This window comes from Anoplopoma fimbria, chromosome 24 (assembly GCF_027596085.1).
Source record: "Anoplopoma fimbria isolate UVic2021 breed Golden Eagle Sablefish chromosome 24, Afim_UVic_2022, whole genome shotgun sequence".
NCBI lineage: Eukaryota > Metazoa > Chordata > Actinopteri > Perciformes > Anoplopomatidae > Anoplopoma > Anoplopoma fimbria.
In genome coordinates, this window is record NC_072472.1 from 15090091 (window position 1) to 15110382 (window position 20292).

Below are 20292 nucleotides of genomic sequence, written 5' to 3' on the forward strand. Positions count from 1 at the left end.
CCGCTAAGCTAGCCGCATGGGCGCTTGTTTCCTTTCAAGACGTGGGAGGACCATTCGTGCGGTCCTCAGCAGACTGCGGGCGGTGCGACCGAGGGAGACGCTGGACGACAGATCGAGCGCTCCTTCCCCAGTCGACGCGCATGCGTGTTCGAAACATGACACCGGAAGTGCTTCAGTTCACGTCGGGGGTAAGGGTAGACGTTTGCGCGTTTATCTAAAGGTAATATTCATTTACACTGGCTGAATCCTCAAAACACAGAAGCCAATCCGTCCCGTGGTTGGCTCTGTAGACGAAGCGGATCTGTGTCGTTCACCTTTGCACCGACCATATTTTAGACTGGACTCACGTTATTGTCGTTAAAGGTAATGATGGCTAGCGTTAACCAATGCTAGCTTCACATAATGCATTGCCTTACTTTCTTAATACTCACAAGCACAGACCTTTAGATGTTACCAGATGTTCATCAGTGAATTATCTTAATGTAAACTGAACATTGACCGCCGCTTAAACACTTGCAGCATATTGCTGACACAGATTCATGCTGCCAGTTCATCAAACACACCATGGTGCGATGAATTAAAACGACTGACTGCCATCTTTTTCATGACTTACGGGGCGGTGACAGTGCCAGTAGCAACATTTGATTGGTTGGTCCTTTGCCTGGGGCTGTGAATGTACTCTGTTATGGTCTGTCGTCTGTCAGGACCGGTCAAGAGCAAGCAGATGGGAAGTCAAATAGGCTTTATAAGCAGAGTCGTTTATTGTTTGTTTTTTACAGGACTGGCATATGAGTTTACTGTCCTTCTTTGATACTATTGTTCAACCACACATACTTTGTCAGATGCTCACTTAATCTATGAGCGCAGAGAACATATACACGTTGATCTTCTTTACTTTCTTTTCTGACTTTTGCTGGTTAGTAACCGAATGATCCTTCCCTTTGCAACATCTTCTGAAATTAGAAATAGGAGAGGGAAAAAGCATAATATTGGGGTATACATTGGGGTATATAATGCAGCTGCTTTTATGCATGTTGAAATGGAATGCTTGTTGACCTGGATCCTTACACGTTCTTGTTGCAGATGAGTGGTCAAGCAAATGCCAACCAAGAGTTTATGGAGCAGCTGCGGCTGCAGGAGCTCTATGGGCGTAAACACGAGGATGGCTCTGACGCCAACACCTACACTGACCCAGAAGACGGGACCGTGTATGACTGGGACGCGGAAAAGAAGGCCTGGTTCCCTAAAGTATGAACTTTTGTTTTCCTACTTCATATATTTGTTCTTTGAAGGCTCTCAGTCTCTGAGTTTCAGATCTATCCTATTTTTGTTGCTGTTTGCACAGCAATCTTTGGCATATTTATATATTGTGGATTGTATCCTCTCTTTAGTCCCTCTGTTTGCAAGTTTAGTTGGAAAACAATAGCGCCAATTATGTTACAAAAAAGTTCAAGGTCTCCATCATACCACCTTATATTGGCCCCTGGCCAAACCTGGCAATAAAATGCATTATTGGTGAACCACACACAAGAGGAAGCACAAACTACAGATGTCAATGCACCCCAAATTGGATCGCAGACCTCTTTAGTATAAGTAGTTGTAACAGTTTCAGTGTTTATTTCAAGTAGGTTTTGCTTTGTTTCTCTAGATAACAGAGGACTTCATTGCTGCCTACCAGGCCAACTATGGCTTCACTAAGGATGGAGATCCAGACGCCAACAGTGCTGCAGTGAGCAGCTCCAACCCAGCAGCCCCAGAAAGCAAGCCCTCGGAAAAGGATAAACCAGGAGATTCCGTCAAGAACGAGGACCCTGACCAGCATGAGACCTCAGCTAAAGATGCCAAACAGAAAGGGGAGAAGAGAAAACCAGAGCCAGGTAAAATGACATCCACAACCATAGAGAAGAGAGAAAAAACAGTGAATTTACTAACACACAAATGGTAAATAGTAATTGTGTTATAAAGTACTACAGTCATTGATGTATATTTCCACATGTAGCCCTCTCTGCATAGTGATTATTACCAGTATACATATAAATGTACAATTTCTGAGTTTAAGTTTGTACAAACGTATCTTTTGATAAAACCTTTTTTTCCCCTTTTTCTTGCTTTTAGGATGGTTTGATATAGAAGAGAATAAAAACACGAATGTCTACGTATCAGGTTGGTATTGCTAACATTTCTTTTTTCATTGTCAAGGAGACAGCTGACCAGTGACTGTTCATCCTATCTCACGCTCTCTGTCTTATTTATTTGTTTTATCGTGGTCTCCTTCCTCCTTAGGCCTGCCTCCTGACATCAGCAGTGATGAGTTTGCTGAGTTGATGTCCAAGTGCGGCATTGTGATGCGGGACCCCATTACTGAAGAGTACAAGGTCAAACTCTACAAGGATAAAGAGGGAAATCTGAAGGGAGATGGTCTGTGCTGCTACCTCAAGGTCTGTCTGTGCCTAAACATGGGTTTTGGCTTGAATGACACAGTATAGAGAAGAAGTAGTAGTTACAGTAATATTGCATTGCACTACAGTGAAGTGACAGTGTGTGTTTGTTATTCTCTGCAGAAGGAGTCAGTGGAATTGGCTCTGCGTCTGATTGACGAGTCAGAGGTCCGAGGTTACAGACTCCATGTGGAAGCAGCACGGTTTGAGCTGAAGGGCCAGTACGACGCCAGCAAGAAGAAGAAGAAGAACAAAGACTATAGGAAAAGAATGCAGCAGCAACAGAAGTAAATTCTACTTCCTTGTTCCTTTTTAGTTAAACTCCCACAAGTCCCACTTTGCATGTAGGGATCAACAACCATAAATGTTCAATAGGATTAAGAGAACACAATTAATTGAGTATTTTCTTGTCTGTGTCTTTGTCCATGCAGACAGTTGGACTGGAGGCCAGAGAAGCAAGGAGAATTGAGGAAGAGGCACGAGAAAGTTGTCATCATTAGGAACATGTTCCACCCCAGTGACTTTGAGGTGCGGAGAGACAAACACATGCACATACATACTCAAACACACAAACACTGTCCATGGCTGGTACTAATCTATGTGGCCTCTGTGTTGGCCTTCGTAGGAGGACCCACTGGAGTTGAATGAGTATCGTGACGATCTGCGGACAGAGTGTGAGAAGTTTGGGGAGGTCAAGAAGGTCATCCTCTTTGATGTGAGCTGAATGTCATTTATGTTCTTTCATAGTCATAGTAGAATGGTTTAAATATGTATGTTAGCGGCATCAATAAGTAACTGGTATGTGGTTGTGTTTGTGCTGTAGAGACACCCGGACGGCGTGGCATCAGTCGCATTTAAGGAGCCCGAACAAGCCGATGCATGTATAGAGTCGTTCAATGGTCGCTGGTTTGGAGGAAGGCAGCTGACTGCTCTGCTTTGGGATGGAACGACAGACTATCAGGTAAACCAAATGCAACAGACAAATGGGAATTAGGCAAGCAGGAAGGATGATGAAAATACGCCATTGTATATCATTATGTAAATGTACGGATGCAGCATTTTTGAAGCTTCACCCGTACAAGTGAATAACGCAGGATAACAAATCAGAGCCTGCTAGTCATCATTCTTACCAACAAGTCATGTGATACTTGAGTTATGGTGATATCCTCGATTTAACTTAAACTCTGCATCTGGAAAGAATTTGCGGACTCAATGCGGATACTGTTTGTGCAGGTTGAAGAGACAACGCGTGAGCGGGAGGAGCGTCTGAAGGGTTGGTCTACTTTCCTGGAGGGAGGAGATAAAGGCCCGCAGAACGACACTGCCAAGCCAGCAGAGAGCAGCACCACCAAAACAGAACCCACAGAACCCTCCAGCACCACAGAGCCTGAACAGCCTCCCAAAAAAGAACCACAGCAACAGGAAGAGGAAGCAAACTCTACAGATAGCAGCCTGGAAGGAAGTGATGATGAGAAAGCATAGATTTTTCTATGCACATCTTTGGTCCCCATGGCAACCAATAAGGACAGTCCTGCTAGATTGTGAACTGTGGTAAACACCTGTTTTGAACAGGTGAGGAGTACGAGCTGGTATTTGGACAGTTTGAGCTGTTTTGTAATGTAGAAAAATAAAATTATGATTTTGTCTACCATATTTTCACTATTTTGGTTTACACCGCAATCAAACCTGCACTGACTTTCACTGAATTTCAGTGTAAAAGTTTGTTTGCAGTTTTGTGCTGATAACCCTGAAATATTGATCAATTATGAAAGACAACATTGACTGAAACTGTGATGGATTTGTTTTGGGATTTTGCCCTTAACTGCCAACAGATATCAAAGGGAAACTTACCTTGGTTTGAATCATTAAGTACACAAATGTATATTGTTACATGGTAAAGATCGTCATTTTCCCCAAACCTTGTAGAAAATATATGTTTGGCAGTAAAAAGTCTGAATATCATAACTTCAAACTAAAGATAAGTTTAAGTTTTAACACGGCACACATTTAACGGAATCCTTTTTTTCGTTTCCAAAATAGTTGCATGTGTGCAGATCAGAAACCTTTTCTGTGGTTTTCATATAGACAGCGTGCTGACTACTTCAGTTCCAAAGTGAACAGCCATAAAGATTTTCATGCAAAAGGGACTTCAAAACAATAACCAATATACTTAAATGTACACTAGATAGATAGTGCATCATCTTAGTGCAAATAGATAATTGCACTTTTCCCTCTTAGTGTCCAGTTCTGGATCTCTGAGGTGGAACCAGGGTCTTATATTATAAGACAGACTTATTATTACAAACACACACTCCCTTTGGATGCTGTCTTGTAGATATGAGCATTTATGTGTTTAATAAAGTTGTTTGGATTTGTAACTTTTTGAAGTCTCATGACATCATCTCATTCTGAAAACTGTAATCACACAAGATGCAGTTGCTATGACGACATACAGATTGTGTTTGATTTAAACCTTGTGTCACATTTCCAGTGAGTTAACTACAACTTGACCTCCAACAGAGAAACATCTCTGTGTAAAACTACAATAATGGAAAGTACATCAGAAGTACAAGTAAATACTACAACTCCAATACCGCTACAGTATCTATGTTCAATAGACATGGAGAAAGGCAGCAACCCAGAAGACAAGGTAAGATTTTCTAAGCAGGAGACACATGCAGACATATTTTTTTAATGCTTCATTTATTTAGGACAGATTAGTTTTTCTTCTTTTTCTTCATCTTTTGTCTTGAGCTTCAACAAATATAATTATTTTGAATAGTTTTTGAAAGAGGTTAGCCAATATTAAGATGGACTGGCGACTTCTTTTCCCCATAGTATTTATAGGCTATTTTTTTTTTAAGGAGATGTGGTCAGTAGGATGAATGAGTTAATGCTTTATCTTTTATGACCACAGTTTTTCTAGAGTTTATCAGACCATCATTACTCAATACTTAATTGAGAATTTGAGAATTTTTTTACTTTTAACTTAAGCAATGCATGAAGGAAATTATTTTTTGCTGGTGGGGATGTAGGGCTCTTTTACAACAAATGCAGACGGTAACACTTAATTTACTTGTCACTTGCATGTTTATTTGTAACTTTCAGTCCTCCGATTGTGATCTCATCACAATCCTTCACAGCCTGCGGCAAGTCCTTATGGACTACAAAGCACAAAGCAAGGAGCTGGCTTCAGATAATGCTGCTCTGAGGGAGCAGACAGCCAACAAAGAGCTCAACTGGGAGCAAGAAAAGAATAAGCTGATGGGTGAAAAGGCCTCTTTATTGGAAACTCAGTTGATGGTCAGAAATGACATGGTTAAGGCTTTGGAGTCTGCAAAAGCCAGTCAAAAACAATTTAACACTCAACGCCGGGAGATTGAAGGAAAAATGAAAGGAAAGGAGACGGAAGTACGCTTCTTGAAGAAAACTCTGCACCACCACATGATGAAGGCTGAGAAGTTCGAAAAATTCTGGAAGGCAGAGCGCGACCAGCTCAAGGTGATTAAACTTCCCTTTGACAAAACTGTGATGCAGGTAAATGAAGAGTCGGAAAACCGGTGGATTATTAAGGAGATAGCTGCTGAGCTAGAAACTCTGCAGCAGGACTGTGGGAAGAAGTTGAGCCAGGTCATCCAGGAAAAGGATGCTTCCATCACAAGTATCAGAAAGGAAATGATGGCACTGGTAGAGGGAAATCTGGAAAGCTTGGCCAAGGTGAGAGCAATAGAGACAGAGGTCCGCGAGATTGACACAGTGACAAAAGAGGAGAGCTTTAAGAAAACACAGGAGCTGCAGAAACTTATAAGAGAGGTGGAGGAAAAGTGGCTCAACAACGAGAAGGAGTGGCTCAACACGACGAGCAAGATGGAGGAAGAGATGCAGCTCCTGGTCCTGCAAAATGTAGAACTTCAGGTACACTATCTGATCATTCTAATTAAATTGAACCTTTAAAAGAGAATAATACTAAATTATATTCTGTCTCTGTCATTTCAGGAACTCGCTTTAAAAACTGACAAAGAGAAGGCAAAGATAAAAAAGGAGGATAGGAAGGCAAAGGAGGAAACAGAAAAAAGCTTGAGGAAGGAGATAAAAGAGAAGGAGGAGACAGAGAAGAAAGAAAGAGAAGAAAATGAGAGGAAGGAGACAAAGAAACTGAAGAAAGAGAAGAAAGGAAATGAGGAAAAGGAGAAAAAGGAGAGGAAGGAGAGAGAGAAGACGGAGACGGAGAAGAGAGGAGTAAAATCCTTTTTCCTTTTCTAACCCTTCACATCCCCTTGTCAATTTTATCCCCTCCTACCAACCGCCAGTGGGCTTAGTCTGTAGTTAAATGTTATTTTTCAGTGCCTATAAAAAGTTCTTGCTTTGATTTCCTTCTTGTTTTCATTGAACATTGACTCACAGAATCAACATGAATAGAGAAAAGGGTCCATTAAAGTTCAACTTTAACCTCACAGAACATATATTCACATTAGTAGAAGTGGCAGTAGTATACTCACATTTTCTTATTAAAACATTTTATAATTTAGTAAATCCCTTCTAATGATTCTGAAACTTTGGAGCATTTACATTCCACCCTGCCTCACCACTAGAGAGCACTGTGATCCTGCTGTTGCCTCTAATAGGTGGTGAACTTTGCTTTAATATAAATAAGATATCATAGTTATGTCACATTAGCACCAGCAACAGGACTGTTTTCACAGTTTCAAAGTAAATATTGCTTGATGAAAGCAGTGGAAAGTAACTATGTACATTTAATGTGCTAAAGTATAACTTGGAGGTAATATAGTTATTCAGTCGCTTTGGTGCTTTTATCAATATTTAAATTTAATGTTTGTTTAACCTCCAATCATCTAGTCACTTGTGCTCATTTATTAAAGCAATTATTCATTAATTTGAACAAATGTCATATGCTTTTACATATACATTCATGCAAAAGCATATGAAATGTTTCCTACATTATCAATGCTTTTATCATGTTGATCAAGTGGTTCTCTGTTGAATAGTCTTACCGCATAAAACATTTTGGTATTGTTTCACTGCATAAGTCATAACATGAAATATGGTAGTGTGGTTATGTAATTGAGAGGAAAACCAGAGAGGATATAATTGCAAGAGTAAATAACGTATGTAACCAGGGTGTGATTGAGAGTGATGGTGCTGTTCTGTGTGAGCAACGGGCGAAGACGATTCCTATTTCAGAGATGAAAGTATGCAGGCCGAGTAACATCAACAGGTAACATGTTGATCTGTGTTTCAATAGACTCTTGACCAGAGGGGAAGGAGATCAGCTTTAGCCAAAGTAGATTGAGTACCTTCAAGGAGAACATCAGTTGGAAATGTACTTTACTTCAGTTTTGGTTTTGAATCGAAAGATATGAGTTTTTCGTCTACCATTTTTTGCAGATTATTGCCATAAAAAAACGTATGAGAGCCAATTTTAATGCAAAGATATTATACAGCAATTCATATAGTTTCTTTGTAAATACCTATTTTTGCAGGGGGGGAGTAAAGGAAACAGCACAGATCTGGTCATAATCAAATAATATCCTTCAGTGTTTTTCAATAATAAATCTACTAAGAAGCTACAGCGATCCATTAACCCTGTAGGTGCATTGGTACTTGTGATGTTCTGTCTAGTTAAATGTGCTGCTATAGTCTCAACCAGGTCTCCATTGTAAATGAGACCCTAAGTCCAGTTGGGCTAACCTGGATAAATAAAGCCTTAAAACACCCAAAAAGCATTTCATTTACAAATGAGTGTACGTGGTTCAGAGAGTTCTAGCAGGCCGAGAACACAATACTTGATTTTGTACTGTGTTCTCTCTTTTCCAATAAACTATGACTGCAACACAGTTTAACAGTAATGCAACAATATTATATGAGTCAACAAGAAGATGCAGACAGAGAAAGATATGGGGCAGGAGCAGAGACGGAGGAGGAAATGGACAGAGCATGTGAAAGCAGGGTCTGTGTGTGTGTGTGTGTCTGTGTGTGTGTGTGTGTGTGTGTGTGTGTGTGTGTGTGTGTGTGTGTGTGTGTGTGTGTGTGTGTGTGTGTGTGTGTGTGTATGTGTGTATTTTCTGTTCCCTGGAGTCCACCCTGGAGATCGCTTGGGAAAAAGACCTCTAGGTCTGCCTGAGGTCTGACATGCAGCCAAGAAAAGCAAGACTAAAATAGTGAGAGAGAGAGAGAGAGAGAAAGAGAGATAGAGAGAAGAGAAAGAGAGAGAGAGAGAGAGAGAGAAAGAGGGGAAGATGGAAGATGGAGAGGGCGCGAGAGGAAGGAGGAGCCAAGAGATGGAGAAAGAGTGTGGACAAAGAGCTTTGTATCTGTGGAGAAAATGTATGGAAAATAAAAACATTCACATGGTGTCACACACACACACACACGCACGCACGCACGCACGCACGCACGCACGCACGCACACACACACACACACACACACACACACACACACACACACACACACACTGCTGATTGGAACCATATGCTGACAGACAGAGAGAAAAATGGGAAACTTTGAATTGTTTGATTTGTTTTCCCTCTTTGTTTCGTTGGAGAGTGGATGGAGGTTGCCGGGGTTGAAGGCGCCCGTGACCAAAGATGACGATCAGCCATGGGAAATTCCAGCCTGTAGATGTGTCCATTGCGCTGCATGGACAACAGGTCCTGCTCCATTAACAGCGTGCATGGAGTGGGGGTGGTTCAGTGTGTGAACTAGGAACTTGAGCAGTTGGGTGACCACAAAGCCTTGTACTGAGTACAAATGGTTGTTCTGATACTGATTGATCACAAGCCAATTTTACTGATGACCAATGAAATAATTTTTCTGTATCTCTCTCTCTCTCTCTCTGTCTCTCTTTCTCTTCCCCCCCCCCCCCACACACACACACACACACACACACATACACAGAGAAACAAACAAGACTTTTACTGATCCTCTGTAACCAACCCAAAAGCAGCTGTTTTTTAATAGGTTAATTCAATTAACTATTTAATAGAACAGAGAAAAAACTCAACACCTGTGTGGTTGGAATTAACAAGGACAAAGACGTATCATGAACAGGACAATAATACTTGTGTCTGTCAAGAAAACATACAACCATATAAACATAAACAGTAGGTGAAATGGATCACAATGATTCCACCGTATGCTGCAATTGAATAGTTGAGCTCTTAAAAAGGTATGGGAAAGGTATCTAGTGAATAATTATTCCATTTTCCTTTCTATTTGGAGTCTTGGGGCACATTTTTTACTGCTGAGACAGGATGAAGACAAGCACCTGTGCACGACAGTGTGTTAAGTTCAGAGATACAGTAGAGGAAGGATATATTTGGCCAGTAACACTTAACACTTTTAATAACTGAAACATAAATAAATAAATAGAGGAAGCAAGCGAGTGGGAGACCGAGAGAGAAAAGAAGGAGGAAAAGTGAGGTTGATTTGCTGCAGATGCTCCAGTCTACTGGAAAATGACATAAGGTTGATTCTTTATGGAAATGGGCGTGTTTTTATTGGTGTGTGGGTTAGTGAAAAAGACAGTGTCTTGCATTTATAAAACAAAATTTTACCAGCTAAAGGGGCCAGCAGTATCTTAATGGTAACAGCATTGAGTTTGCCATCCCATGGTGGTTTGAAACTTGAACAGGGGAAATGGATATACATGGGAGAACAGATGAAGGTAAACTTCATTACCTTTATTAACAATTGTTTACCAAGAAATCATTGAGACAGGCAGGGTAGCGTCTTCATCCTCCATCTTGTGTTCTTGTTGAATGCAATACTGGATCGTTTTATTTTGAATGCAAAAAAATGCATACATCCCGGTACCACATACATTTTTCTTTTTATTATTTAAAATGTATTTAACTAGGAAAAGCCTCATTGAGATTAAAAATGTGTCCTGGCCAAGACAGCAGCAGCACATTAAACAAAGTTTATCATGAACGTCAAGCCGCGACTGAACCTCTAAACTTGCAATGAATTATGTTTTGGCCACCGCAGAAACAAGCTGAAAACACGACACTTGACAAGTTAGCGTTGGTTTGTTAGACAAGCGTTTATATATTTTTCATATAAATAAAAACCATCTCAAGTAACTAAGAAGTCAGAAAATCAAACAAAAAGAAAGCTAAATCTTAAGCGGATGGTCTCCATTTATTTAAGCACGACAGCAGCCGTGTGAAAGTTCAGAGTCTTGACCACATCTCTCTCTCTCCTTTTTCTATATTCTGCTTTCTCCCACGGGATGTATGGTGCGGTATCCTGTGTTTCTGTTGATGTGTCCTCTTTTCACAGGGAAACTATGACTGTAACACACAGAGAGACTTGTTTTTGTCACTTAGGAGGATATTATATATGAATCCCCTGGAGAGGTCCCCCAACCTCAAGCAAAAAAACAGGTCTTTACCCTAAAGTTTAATGTTTTACACTAACTTGTTGGGACCAGCCCCCAAATGGGAGGTGAGTCCCCATAATGTGACTGTGTGTAGACACTATGTTCTTACTATGCCAGATATACAAGTAAGACACACATAATCTGGACACATCTGCACGTTCACTTGAAAAGCAAAATAGCAAAAATGTATAGTTTTCATCCATCCATTGGTCTTAACAACATAGCCAACAGCACACAGTTACAAAATTCCTATTCCACAAATTGAAATGTGTTAATTTTAATCAATATTTTCTCATCAAGTCAGTATTAAAAACAACCAGAGAACCAATCCAAGAGCTGTAAAAACCTGGCGTCAGACATTTGAACACCACAAAAGTGTCTCTGTTTCTCCTGTGAGTTGGAATCATAACTCTGACTCTCATTATGTCTCCTCTGCTTTAACACTACGCCTCAGGCCCTCAGTTGTTATTTTAAATCTTTGCTAATTGTCAGAATTTGGCTTGGTTCCTTTCCTTCACCTTATGAAATCCAGTTCATGGAATTAATGTGTTACGTGTCCTCTGTGTGTGTGTGTGTGTGTGTGTGTGTGTGTGTGTGTGTGTGTGTGTGTGTGTGTGTGTGTGTGTGTGTGTGTGTGTGTGTGTGTGTGTGTGTGTGTGTGTGTGTGTGTGCATGGTGTGTGCATGGTGTGTTTTACTGTCTGGCGATATCAATGTATTCAGGGCATGCTTGTGTAAATAGAGTGAAGTCACATGCAGGGATCGTTTCCACTTTCCTTTTCATGAATAATATTATTGTAAACTATCTGTGACCTAACCTTTTCTGCTATAACTTTCCTGCTGAATAAAAACACATGTGGCTGATTTGGGGAAGGCTGGCCGCTGCTCGAGTGCTGGGTTACTGATTGATGACATCATGGCTCCCCGGTGTGAAAGTGGCAGATAAGAGTTACTCTGGATGCTCATAAAGTTCAAGTTTGTGCTGTATTTTAGCTTCCAGTCATAATAACAATGCCAAGTGTTTTCCCTATAGGAGTTTACTTTTTCATAACAGATAATTACAGGTTTGTTTGAGGCACTTATGTATTTATATTCCACTGGTGATTGTTTTTGCCAAGTCACTCTTTAATTTGGACACTTGTCAGTGCTTATGTAAACATATGAGGGTGTTGTGTGTTTGGACGGTGAGTCTGTGAATGTGGATGTTATTCAAAAAAAAAAGATGTCGTGTTTTCAAAAAGCACAGAATATGTGGGGAAATGGGGGAAGACTGAATGTGTGTGAAGTGATGGTGGTCGTGTCTTAGGGCCTGATTTCAAGGTCGGACAGGAAATGCCTATGCAGATGGTGGACACTGAGAACAGTATACAGGAAACAGCCTACTCTGCAGCTGTGTGTGTGTGTGTGTGTGTGTGTGTGTGTGTGTGTGTGTGTGTGTGTGTGTGTGTGTGTGTGTGTGTGTGTGTGTGTGTGTGTGTGTGTGTGTGTGTGTGTGTGTGTATTTATATGTGTGCAGCAGCAGTTTGCTATTATATGTTATATACTCAAAAGAGGCAATAGATGAATGCAGTAATAGTCAACAGAACTGACGGTGTCATGCTACACCACTACAACTGAAAATGTAAGGCATGTCTCTTTCATTCTCTTTGTAGATTGCCTTTCAATATAAAGGGCAGATTGTGTCGTTTGGCACTGGAAAACTTAAAAAGGAATGCTGAAAAAAACGGGTTAATAAGCAGTAACAAATGCATAAAATGTTGCATTTAGTAACAAAAATTTTAATGAAACAAAGGCAAAAATGGAACCCAGGAAATGTACAAAATTGAAATAATCTTAAGTAAAAAGAACACAAATCTAATGAAAGCTGCAGCCTCACAGCAAGCTGCACCTCCACCCTTCCATCTTCTCCAGTGAATGGCACTTTATATTCTCAGCCTCACTTAACGGGAACCTACCACTTTCACAGGTCAGTACTGGGTGAACTAAACAAAGAGCAAGCATCAAAATAAAAATTAATTAACTAAATGTATTTGCAAGATTATTTTATTGCTGCTGAAATCACAATTTATCTATGGGCACCCATGCACAACAATGAGCACACCAAATGTAAATAGATGTAATTTACTGCAGAAATATTTTACTTATCTTCCTACATCTTAAGATACCCCATCCCCTCCATGCTGAGGACATAATCAGACAAATCAGTGGTGTTCATAGTTGATATATCTTCATATAAACTGGCTAATAAGCAAATGTTATCATCTAGCTTGTATGGTTGTGCGCCAATCAACACTCAAGTCATATTTTTACTTGTTTGGCTGTCTGAACTGTCAACTGTATAAAAAAAAAAAAAAAATGTGAACTGTCTTTTAAAGGAAAATTTAAATATTCACACTTACATTTGTTGGTCACAGACACTGTTATAGACATCTGTAAATGAAACACACTACTAGACAAAAGCTCATTGCTTGTTCTAGTAAAATTATATCTAAAAAATGTACAGACTTTTTGGATCTTTTTGGATTATCTCCAATTTCATGGTTTGAGGAGTGATTTTAGGGATGAACACACACACAGACACACAAACCCTCTTTCACTCGGTCACTGCTTTGATTGACAGACAGACAGGTAAACCACAGGGCATTCCAAGGCTGCTAAGGTGTATGTGTGTATATGTGTGTGTGTGTGTGTGTGTGTGTGTGTGTGTGTGTGTGTGTGTGTGTGTGTGTGTGTGTGTGTGTGTGTGTGTGTTGTAGCCTCATCACTATTCATCAGGCTCCACAGTATTTGCGTCTCATCTGCATACTGGTCCAACAGGGAACAGATTAGCATTAGAGAGAGAGAAAGGTGGAGGGAAGAAGAATCACTTTAATTTTTAACAAGATGATATGAAGGAGACACAAAGACCCAAGTAGCTGCTGACACAGCCAGGAGAGAGGGGGAAAAGAGTTGTGGGCTGTGATGTGTGTGTGTGTGTGTGTGTGTGTGTGTGTGTGTGTGTGTGTGTGTGTGTGTGTGTGTGTGTGTGTGTGTGTGTGTGTGTGTGTGTGTGTGTGTGTTTGGATGGGGGTGTTTGGATGTGAAATGGGGGTGAGACATCTACACTGAGAGTTATCAGTCATGAGAGAATGAGGTTTGTGGAAATGGAAATAAACAGTGTGTTTGTGTTTTGCAAATGAAAAATAACATTAAAGACCATCCTGTGTTAATGTTGCATATTGATCTCTCTGCCTCGCTCATTCACCGTGTGTGTTTGTAGGAACTCAGCTGAACCCACACATCAATTGTGCATAAATAAATAAGTGGGATAAACAATGTACCACAGTCACAATGGAGTCAATATCTCATTAGTGGGCTCCACACATAGTTTCCAACACTTATCGCCAAACACTGTAAGACATCAACTTTGTTCACCACATGAGTTCTATTCAACCTCTATGTTCTGGTGTGAGTAGGAAGCTAATATTTTCACCAGATCATTTTTAAACTGTAAAGGTCTAAAGTGCTAACATTTCTACACTACTGACTTCCATTTTGCGGTGAAATGTAATTGTTACCTGGACAATGTTACCTGGCAATGTTTTTTTTTTGTGGGAGCTAAATTTATTTACTGCACACTGACAAAAACAACCCGTCTCGAGCTTCAAGTCACTTTTTACTTTTTACAATTTTTTTAGGAAGACCACAAGCTTTCTCCAACTAGTGCTGTGAGCACTAGTGTGTGGTTGGTTTTGTGTATTTTAGAGAGTCCTGCCACTCACCTGAAGCATTGCTGTAAACAATTCAGAGGGAAACACACTCTGGTCTTATATTCGCCAAAAATGGGCCTTAAATCAGCAGTGAGGGAGCATTTTGGATATAAAAAAATGACCAGGGAGTCATTTGAACCGTGATTTGTGATACACTGTGTTTCACAAATCTGTGTTGCAATCAGCAGGAGGTTAGCTTGTAACGCTTATAACGTTGGCAGCAAACAGATGTTGTTGGAAAGTAGTAAGCAGATCTGTAAGGATGTATGGAGGTTTCATTTACTTAAATTGTGTAAACTGTAATACAAACAGCTCCGTTTGTCAAGTGTATTATGCAACATTTTTTTAGTTTTTATGACAGAGTCGGTCAGTCTGTCTGCTTGACTGACAAACCATTTTGCTGCAATAAAACTGACTAAAGTGAATTGAAAGAAGTGAAAAAATATTATCTTAACTACCAAAAAACGGTAATAGATCCCAACATATAGCAATGTTTGATACCACAATACTATATATCTGTATATACTACATATGGCAAAATGTTTAAAATAGCAATAATATTGTATTGTGACGTAAGTTTCGTGATAGTATTGTATCGTGGGGGCCCTGGTTATTCCCGCCTACAAACCAGAAGTACAGGATTATAATTTAAGTTGCTGCACTGGTTGTGGCTAATTTTCATTGCAGTAGCACTAGTAGATATGTTTTTTACCCTTTTATTGTCCTTTAAAATTCAGATGTCTTGCACAAATGTTCTACTACTGTAGATTTGTAGATACTGCATTTTAAGCTGCGCTTTGTCTTGGTACTGCCTGCTCGAGTGCAACTTGATAGCAAAGAACGCTTGGAACGTAGCTAACCCCTGATTAGCAGGACAGTGGTATTTTTCGGATCGTTAAAAGTACTGAATGTGTTTTTGAATTCACAGGGAGACATTACATTAACACAAAATGTTGGTTTTATAATCAACTATTCAAAACGTTTTCCCAGTTGTTACATTCTTTTACATTTCTTTTACATTGGCTTGCAAGCACTTTATGTACAAAATATAGAAGTGAATAAACCTTGGTTTTCCTTATAGCAGCTGTGAATGTAAGTGTATTAGGAATTATTTTTCTGTATAAATGTTGCTGCAAGCATTGAATCACATGGAGGAACTAGAGTGCAGTGGCAGAATGAAGGTTAGTAATGGTACTACACTAATGTATAGTTTTGAAGTAATTGTACTTTACTTTATACTCTGCTATAACTGATAGGGAACTACTTTACTCCACTGAATTCATTTATAGCTATAGTTACTGGTTAATTTGCAGATTAAGATTTGACACATACATTGTAAAATCATATAAATTAGCTCATTGACAAAATCAAAATGCTGCTCACAAGTTGTATCATTAATTTATATACTATACAAATAACACTCTGAATGGTGCCATTGGTCCTGAGTACTTTCACTTTTGAAACTGTATTTTGCTACTAATACTTTAGTATTTTATACTGCAGTATTGCTACTTTAACAAATTTTAAAGGTCTCAATATGTATATAGAATAGAAAATATAGCAAAAAAATGTTTTGCAGAATTCAGAGAAACATTAAAAAAATATATTTTATCCAAGACAGCAGTTTCCTCAACTTTTCTGAACAGAGTAAACCCCAAATCAACACTTTTCTTCAAACTGAGCTTTCGCACCATCACAGTTTTCCAGCACCAGGCACCTCTTGGGTTTGTGTGATGTGCATGTCCATGTCTCCATCATGAAAACATCAGGCCTGTGGAGTTTTCACATCAGTGCCCTGATTATAATTAATACCCATCTCTATATTTCTCCTCTGATTAGTATTTCTGACTCACACCCTCCCTCCAGCCTTCACTGTCACACCATCCCTGCCTCTCCCTTGTGATCCTCACACCTTGATCTGTAACTCCCTCACTGATACCTTTATGCCACATTCAAACCTTTTATCTCTATAATGTCTTTTTTTCTCTCTCTTTATATAATTTAACTCCCTCAGTAGCTTGAGGTGCTTTCATCCTTTTGCTCTCAGCTCACTTCCCTAATAAAGTGGATAGTTTATAAAATTGTGCCTGTTTGTGGTGAAATAAAGTGCCGCTCAGGTCTTGGACTGTGGAGTGTGCAGGCTTATTGTCTGTCTGAGACAAACAGTCTAAATTTGAGCTGTCAAAGCAATTTAACAAAAGCCTGTTTGTTTAAGTGTTGAGATTACCAACTGTTGTCCTCACCGTACAAAACACAGCAATATTGCACTGTTTTACCAGCCTGTTGTAACATATCTCTAACTTGCTAACAAGTATGCCATTTTAACTTAAAATGTGATATTATGTGCGTGTTTTGTTCACAACTTGTTTCCGCTGCCCTCGAGTGGCCAAAAAAATCTGTTATTGCCGGTTCAACCTTTGTTCTTTTAGAAACACATCTTCACAGGTTTACATTCCATAGTGTTCATACATATTTTGTCTGGTTTCCTCATATTCCTCTATCCTCTCAAAATCCCATTTGAATGAAATGTATATTGTTGACAGTATATGAAGTAATGTCTTTGACTCCAGTTTTGGACAAGATCATGTTTGATGTGTGATATCTTGACAGCTTTGCACCCACCACGTCTTTATTACACTCTGAGTCTTTTATCCACCTTTCACTACAGCAGGCCATCCTCCCTTTGGGGCCCTTGATGATGATTGGGCCCCACTGTTCTCCAATCGACCTCCCTTCTCCCTTTCTCCCTTTCCCTCCATCCCTCTGGGCCCCTTAGCTGCCATGATGCCCCACTGTAGTGCCATTCCGAAAGTGTCGAGGCTCCCTGAGGACTTGGACTGGATGGTACCGAGCTGGCACCGGCATGTTCTCATCTCATCACACACACACACACACACACACACACACACACACACACACACACACACACACACACACACACACACACACACACACACACACACACACACACACTTTTAGTCTCCTCTTCAGACAGCAGTGGTCTCAGCGGGGCTGCCCTGGAGCGTCGCTGCAGCATGCTGGGTACCTGAAAAGCCAATGATACCAGGGCAAGGCCAGAATGTTAAGTGTGTGTGTTTGTGTGTGTGTGTGTGTGTGTGTGTGTGTGTGTGTGTGTGTGTTGTGTGTGTGTGTGTGTGTGTGTGTGTGTGTGTTGCATGAGTGGGGTCAAAATGTTAAGTGGTGTATTAATCAGTAGTAATTGTATGTATGGTCCATTAAGGCAGTGGCTGGCTGACAGACAAGGGTGAGAGAGAGAAGGAAAAAAAGCGATGGGTGTGTTCGGATATATGTGAACATGTGTGTGCGTCGACCAACAGAGAAGTGAAACTGTTAGAAATAGCATTTTAACTGTACAGCCTTTTCTACGGCGCTCTAAGCTCTATATCTTTTTATAAATCCCTGTTCTTGTTTGCTTTTCATGCCCCCCAACCCCCCGTCATCATCCATCTTCCTCTCTTTTTTAGAAATTCATCCATCTGTGCCCAGAGCTGTTGCGAAGTTGCTCTCCTACTTTTAGAAGCGGGAGTTACCGAACAACGGTCACCACTGGAAAAACAAGCTGCTTTCTGCTATCTGTCTCACTACTGCAGACCCACACACTGACACTCACACACACACACACACACACACACACACACACACACACACACACACACACACACACACACACACACACACACACACACACACACACACACACACACTACACCTTTCCCCCAGTGATCTCTGCTGGCTGATTTGGTATTCAAGTGCTGTTGCGGGCCCAGCAGGCCTAAAGCTCTCTTTGTATTGTTTTATTACCCAGGGGCTAGGCCTTGCCACACTAACACACACACACAGACACGCGCACACACACATGCACGCACAGAGGCATGCACACGCACACACACTTTAAAACAGCACAGATAGCATACAAGTGCAAAGCAGGATTAGCATATTAGCGTATTAGTATCCTGTCTGTCAATTGGCTCTGTCTGGTTTTCTTTCTCTCACATGCTGTCAGAATGAAGAGTTGCGTGAGGAGGAGGGAGAGGAGAAATGGAGGGAGATAAGGAGGGAAGTGAGGAAGAGAAGGAGGAGGAGGAGGAAGAGGAGGAAGAGGAGGAGGAGTAGGTGGAGGGCTGCTCACTGTTCTCCAGTAGACAGATGGTAGTCCGACTCCTACTGAGTTGTCAACTGGCCAAGAGAGAAAGACGAAGAGAAGGGGATTGAGAGGAAAAGGGGCAGAGGGATGAACCTTTCCTCTACTTTTTCATCCTCCTCTTTCAACCTCTCACTCACTTTTGCTGCCAGCTTTAACTCGTCTTACCCGTCACTCTCCTTCTAGCCTCCATATTTCTCTCAGCCGGCCATCAATCTCTCCATTCGCATCTCTGTTTTCGTCGCTCATCCGTCACAGGTTACTATTTTTTATCTGTACTTTGTCTCCTTCTTCTCTATTTGGGCATCCATCTCTCCCTCTCTATGAAGCTCTCGCTCCCTCGACTGCTACAGGAGGAAGTTAGCTGGCCAAGTTTGGAAACATGTAGCAGAGAGAAACGAAGAAAGAATTGAGAAATGTGGGGTCATACAGTACAACCCTGATTGTGTTACAAGTAACTTACAATCTTAAAGGAACCAATTAAGTACACACATAATTCACAATTTCTGCAGCTGCATTTGTAAGTTAGTATGCTGGTTCCCAGTAAGTACTTTAACTCAAGTACTCTACTCAAGCACAATTTCGATTTGCCTTACTCAAGTATTTCCATTTTATGCTACTTTATATTGACACTCCACTATATCTATTTGATAGCTGTTACTTTCATATTTACATTTTACCTAAAAAAAACAAAAACATATAATAAGCTGTTAAAATAAAATTGCTTGAATATGTTTCTCCCAGCTTTTTTGGCTTGTGACACCTAGGTAAAATGATCTGGTCCGACTTTAAAACAACTAATGTAATAATATAAAAACAAAGTAAGTTTAATTTTGAATGCGAGACTTTAACTTGAAATGTGGTCATTTGTTGGCACTTTTACTAAAGTCAAAGATATGAACATGTCTTCTACTGCAGTAGTCCCAGAGGTAAAGACATATACACCTTCTTGTCATATTGAATAAATCTCACCTGGCTAAGACATTAAAATCATTCCTCCTGAGTCTTTCTCTGAGAGTTGCTTTGTGTTGAAAGACATACTGTGCCATGATCTGTCTGACACAACAGGGGGCAGTATGGCTCTGTCCATCACCTCCTTCAGCGAACAAAAATACTCTTAAATGAAACGCAAGACAGTATTTTAAATACAATGAAATAGATGTGTGTGCTTAGTTTAAAGCAACTCTATCTGATTGTTACAGCCGCAGAAAATCTAAATAAAGACTCATAGACTTAAAATACCGAAATGATATAGGTAGTTTGGAAATATATGTAGAAACTTTACAGTTCAAACCATTTTGACAGGGTTATAGAATGACATAGCTCACATTTTTTTACTGTTTCCATTTTTTTTCATGTGGAAAAATGCAACACTGCAGTTTGGTAGTTGGTGCAAAGGAGAGGGCTAGAAGAAGCAGTGAGCTTGTTATCAGAGACTCAAGTGGAGCTCCCAACGCTCACCCATTTTCTTTCAGCTTCCTTATGTATCATAAAGGGCACAATTACTCCACAATAACAAGGGAACATTTGAGCCAACAAAAG

General features: G+C 40.3%; 1 protein-coding gene across 2 annotated transcripts; it reads left to right on the forward strand.

Annotated features, from left to right (window-relative positions):
• Positions 1 to 16: 16 nt before the first annotated feature.
• htatsf1 (HIV-1 Tat specific factor 1) lies at positions 17 to 4820 on the forward strand. Of its 2 annotated transcripts, none has more exons than XM_054625587.1 (10): positions 17 to 220; positions 1084 to 1248; positions 1649 to 1877; positions 2116 to 2163; positions 2284 to 2438; positions 2562 to 2725; positions 2870 to 2966; positions 3064 to 3153; positions 3262 to 3399; positions 3672 to 4820. In XM_054625587.1, exons 1-10 carry the CDS (start codon positions 17 to 19, stop codon positions 3918 to 3920), a joined length of 1539 nt encoding a protein of 512 aa, XP_054481562.1. In that variant the 3' UTR covers positions 3921 to 4820. The 2 variants fall into 2 exon arrangements, with proteins under 2 accessions (XP_054481562.1, XP_054481563.1); XM_054625588.1 differs by having other exon boundaries at positions 163 to 363.
• The last annotated feature ends 15472 nt before the right edge of the window (positions 4821 to 20292 follow it).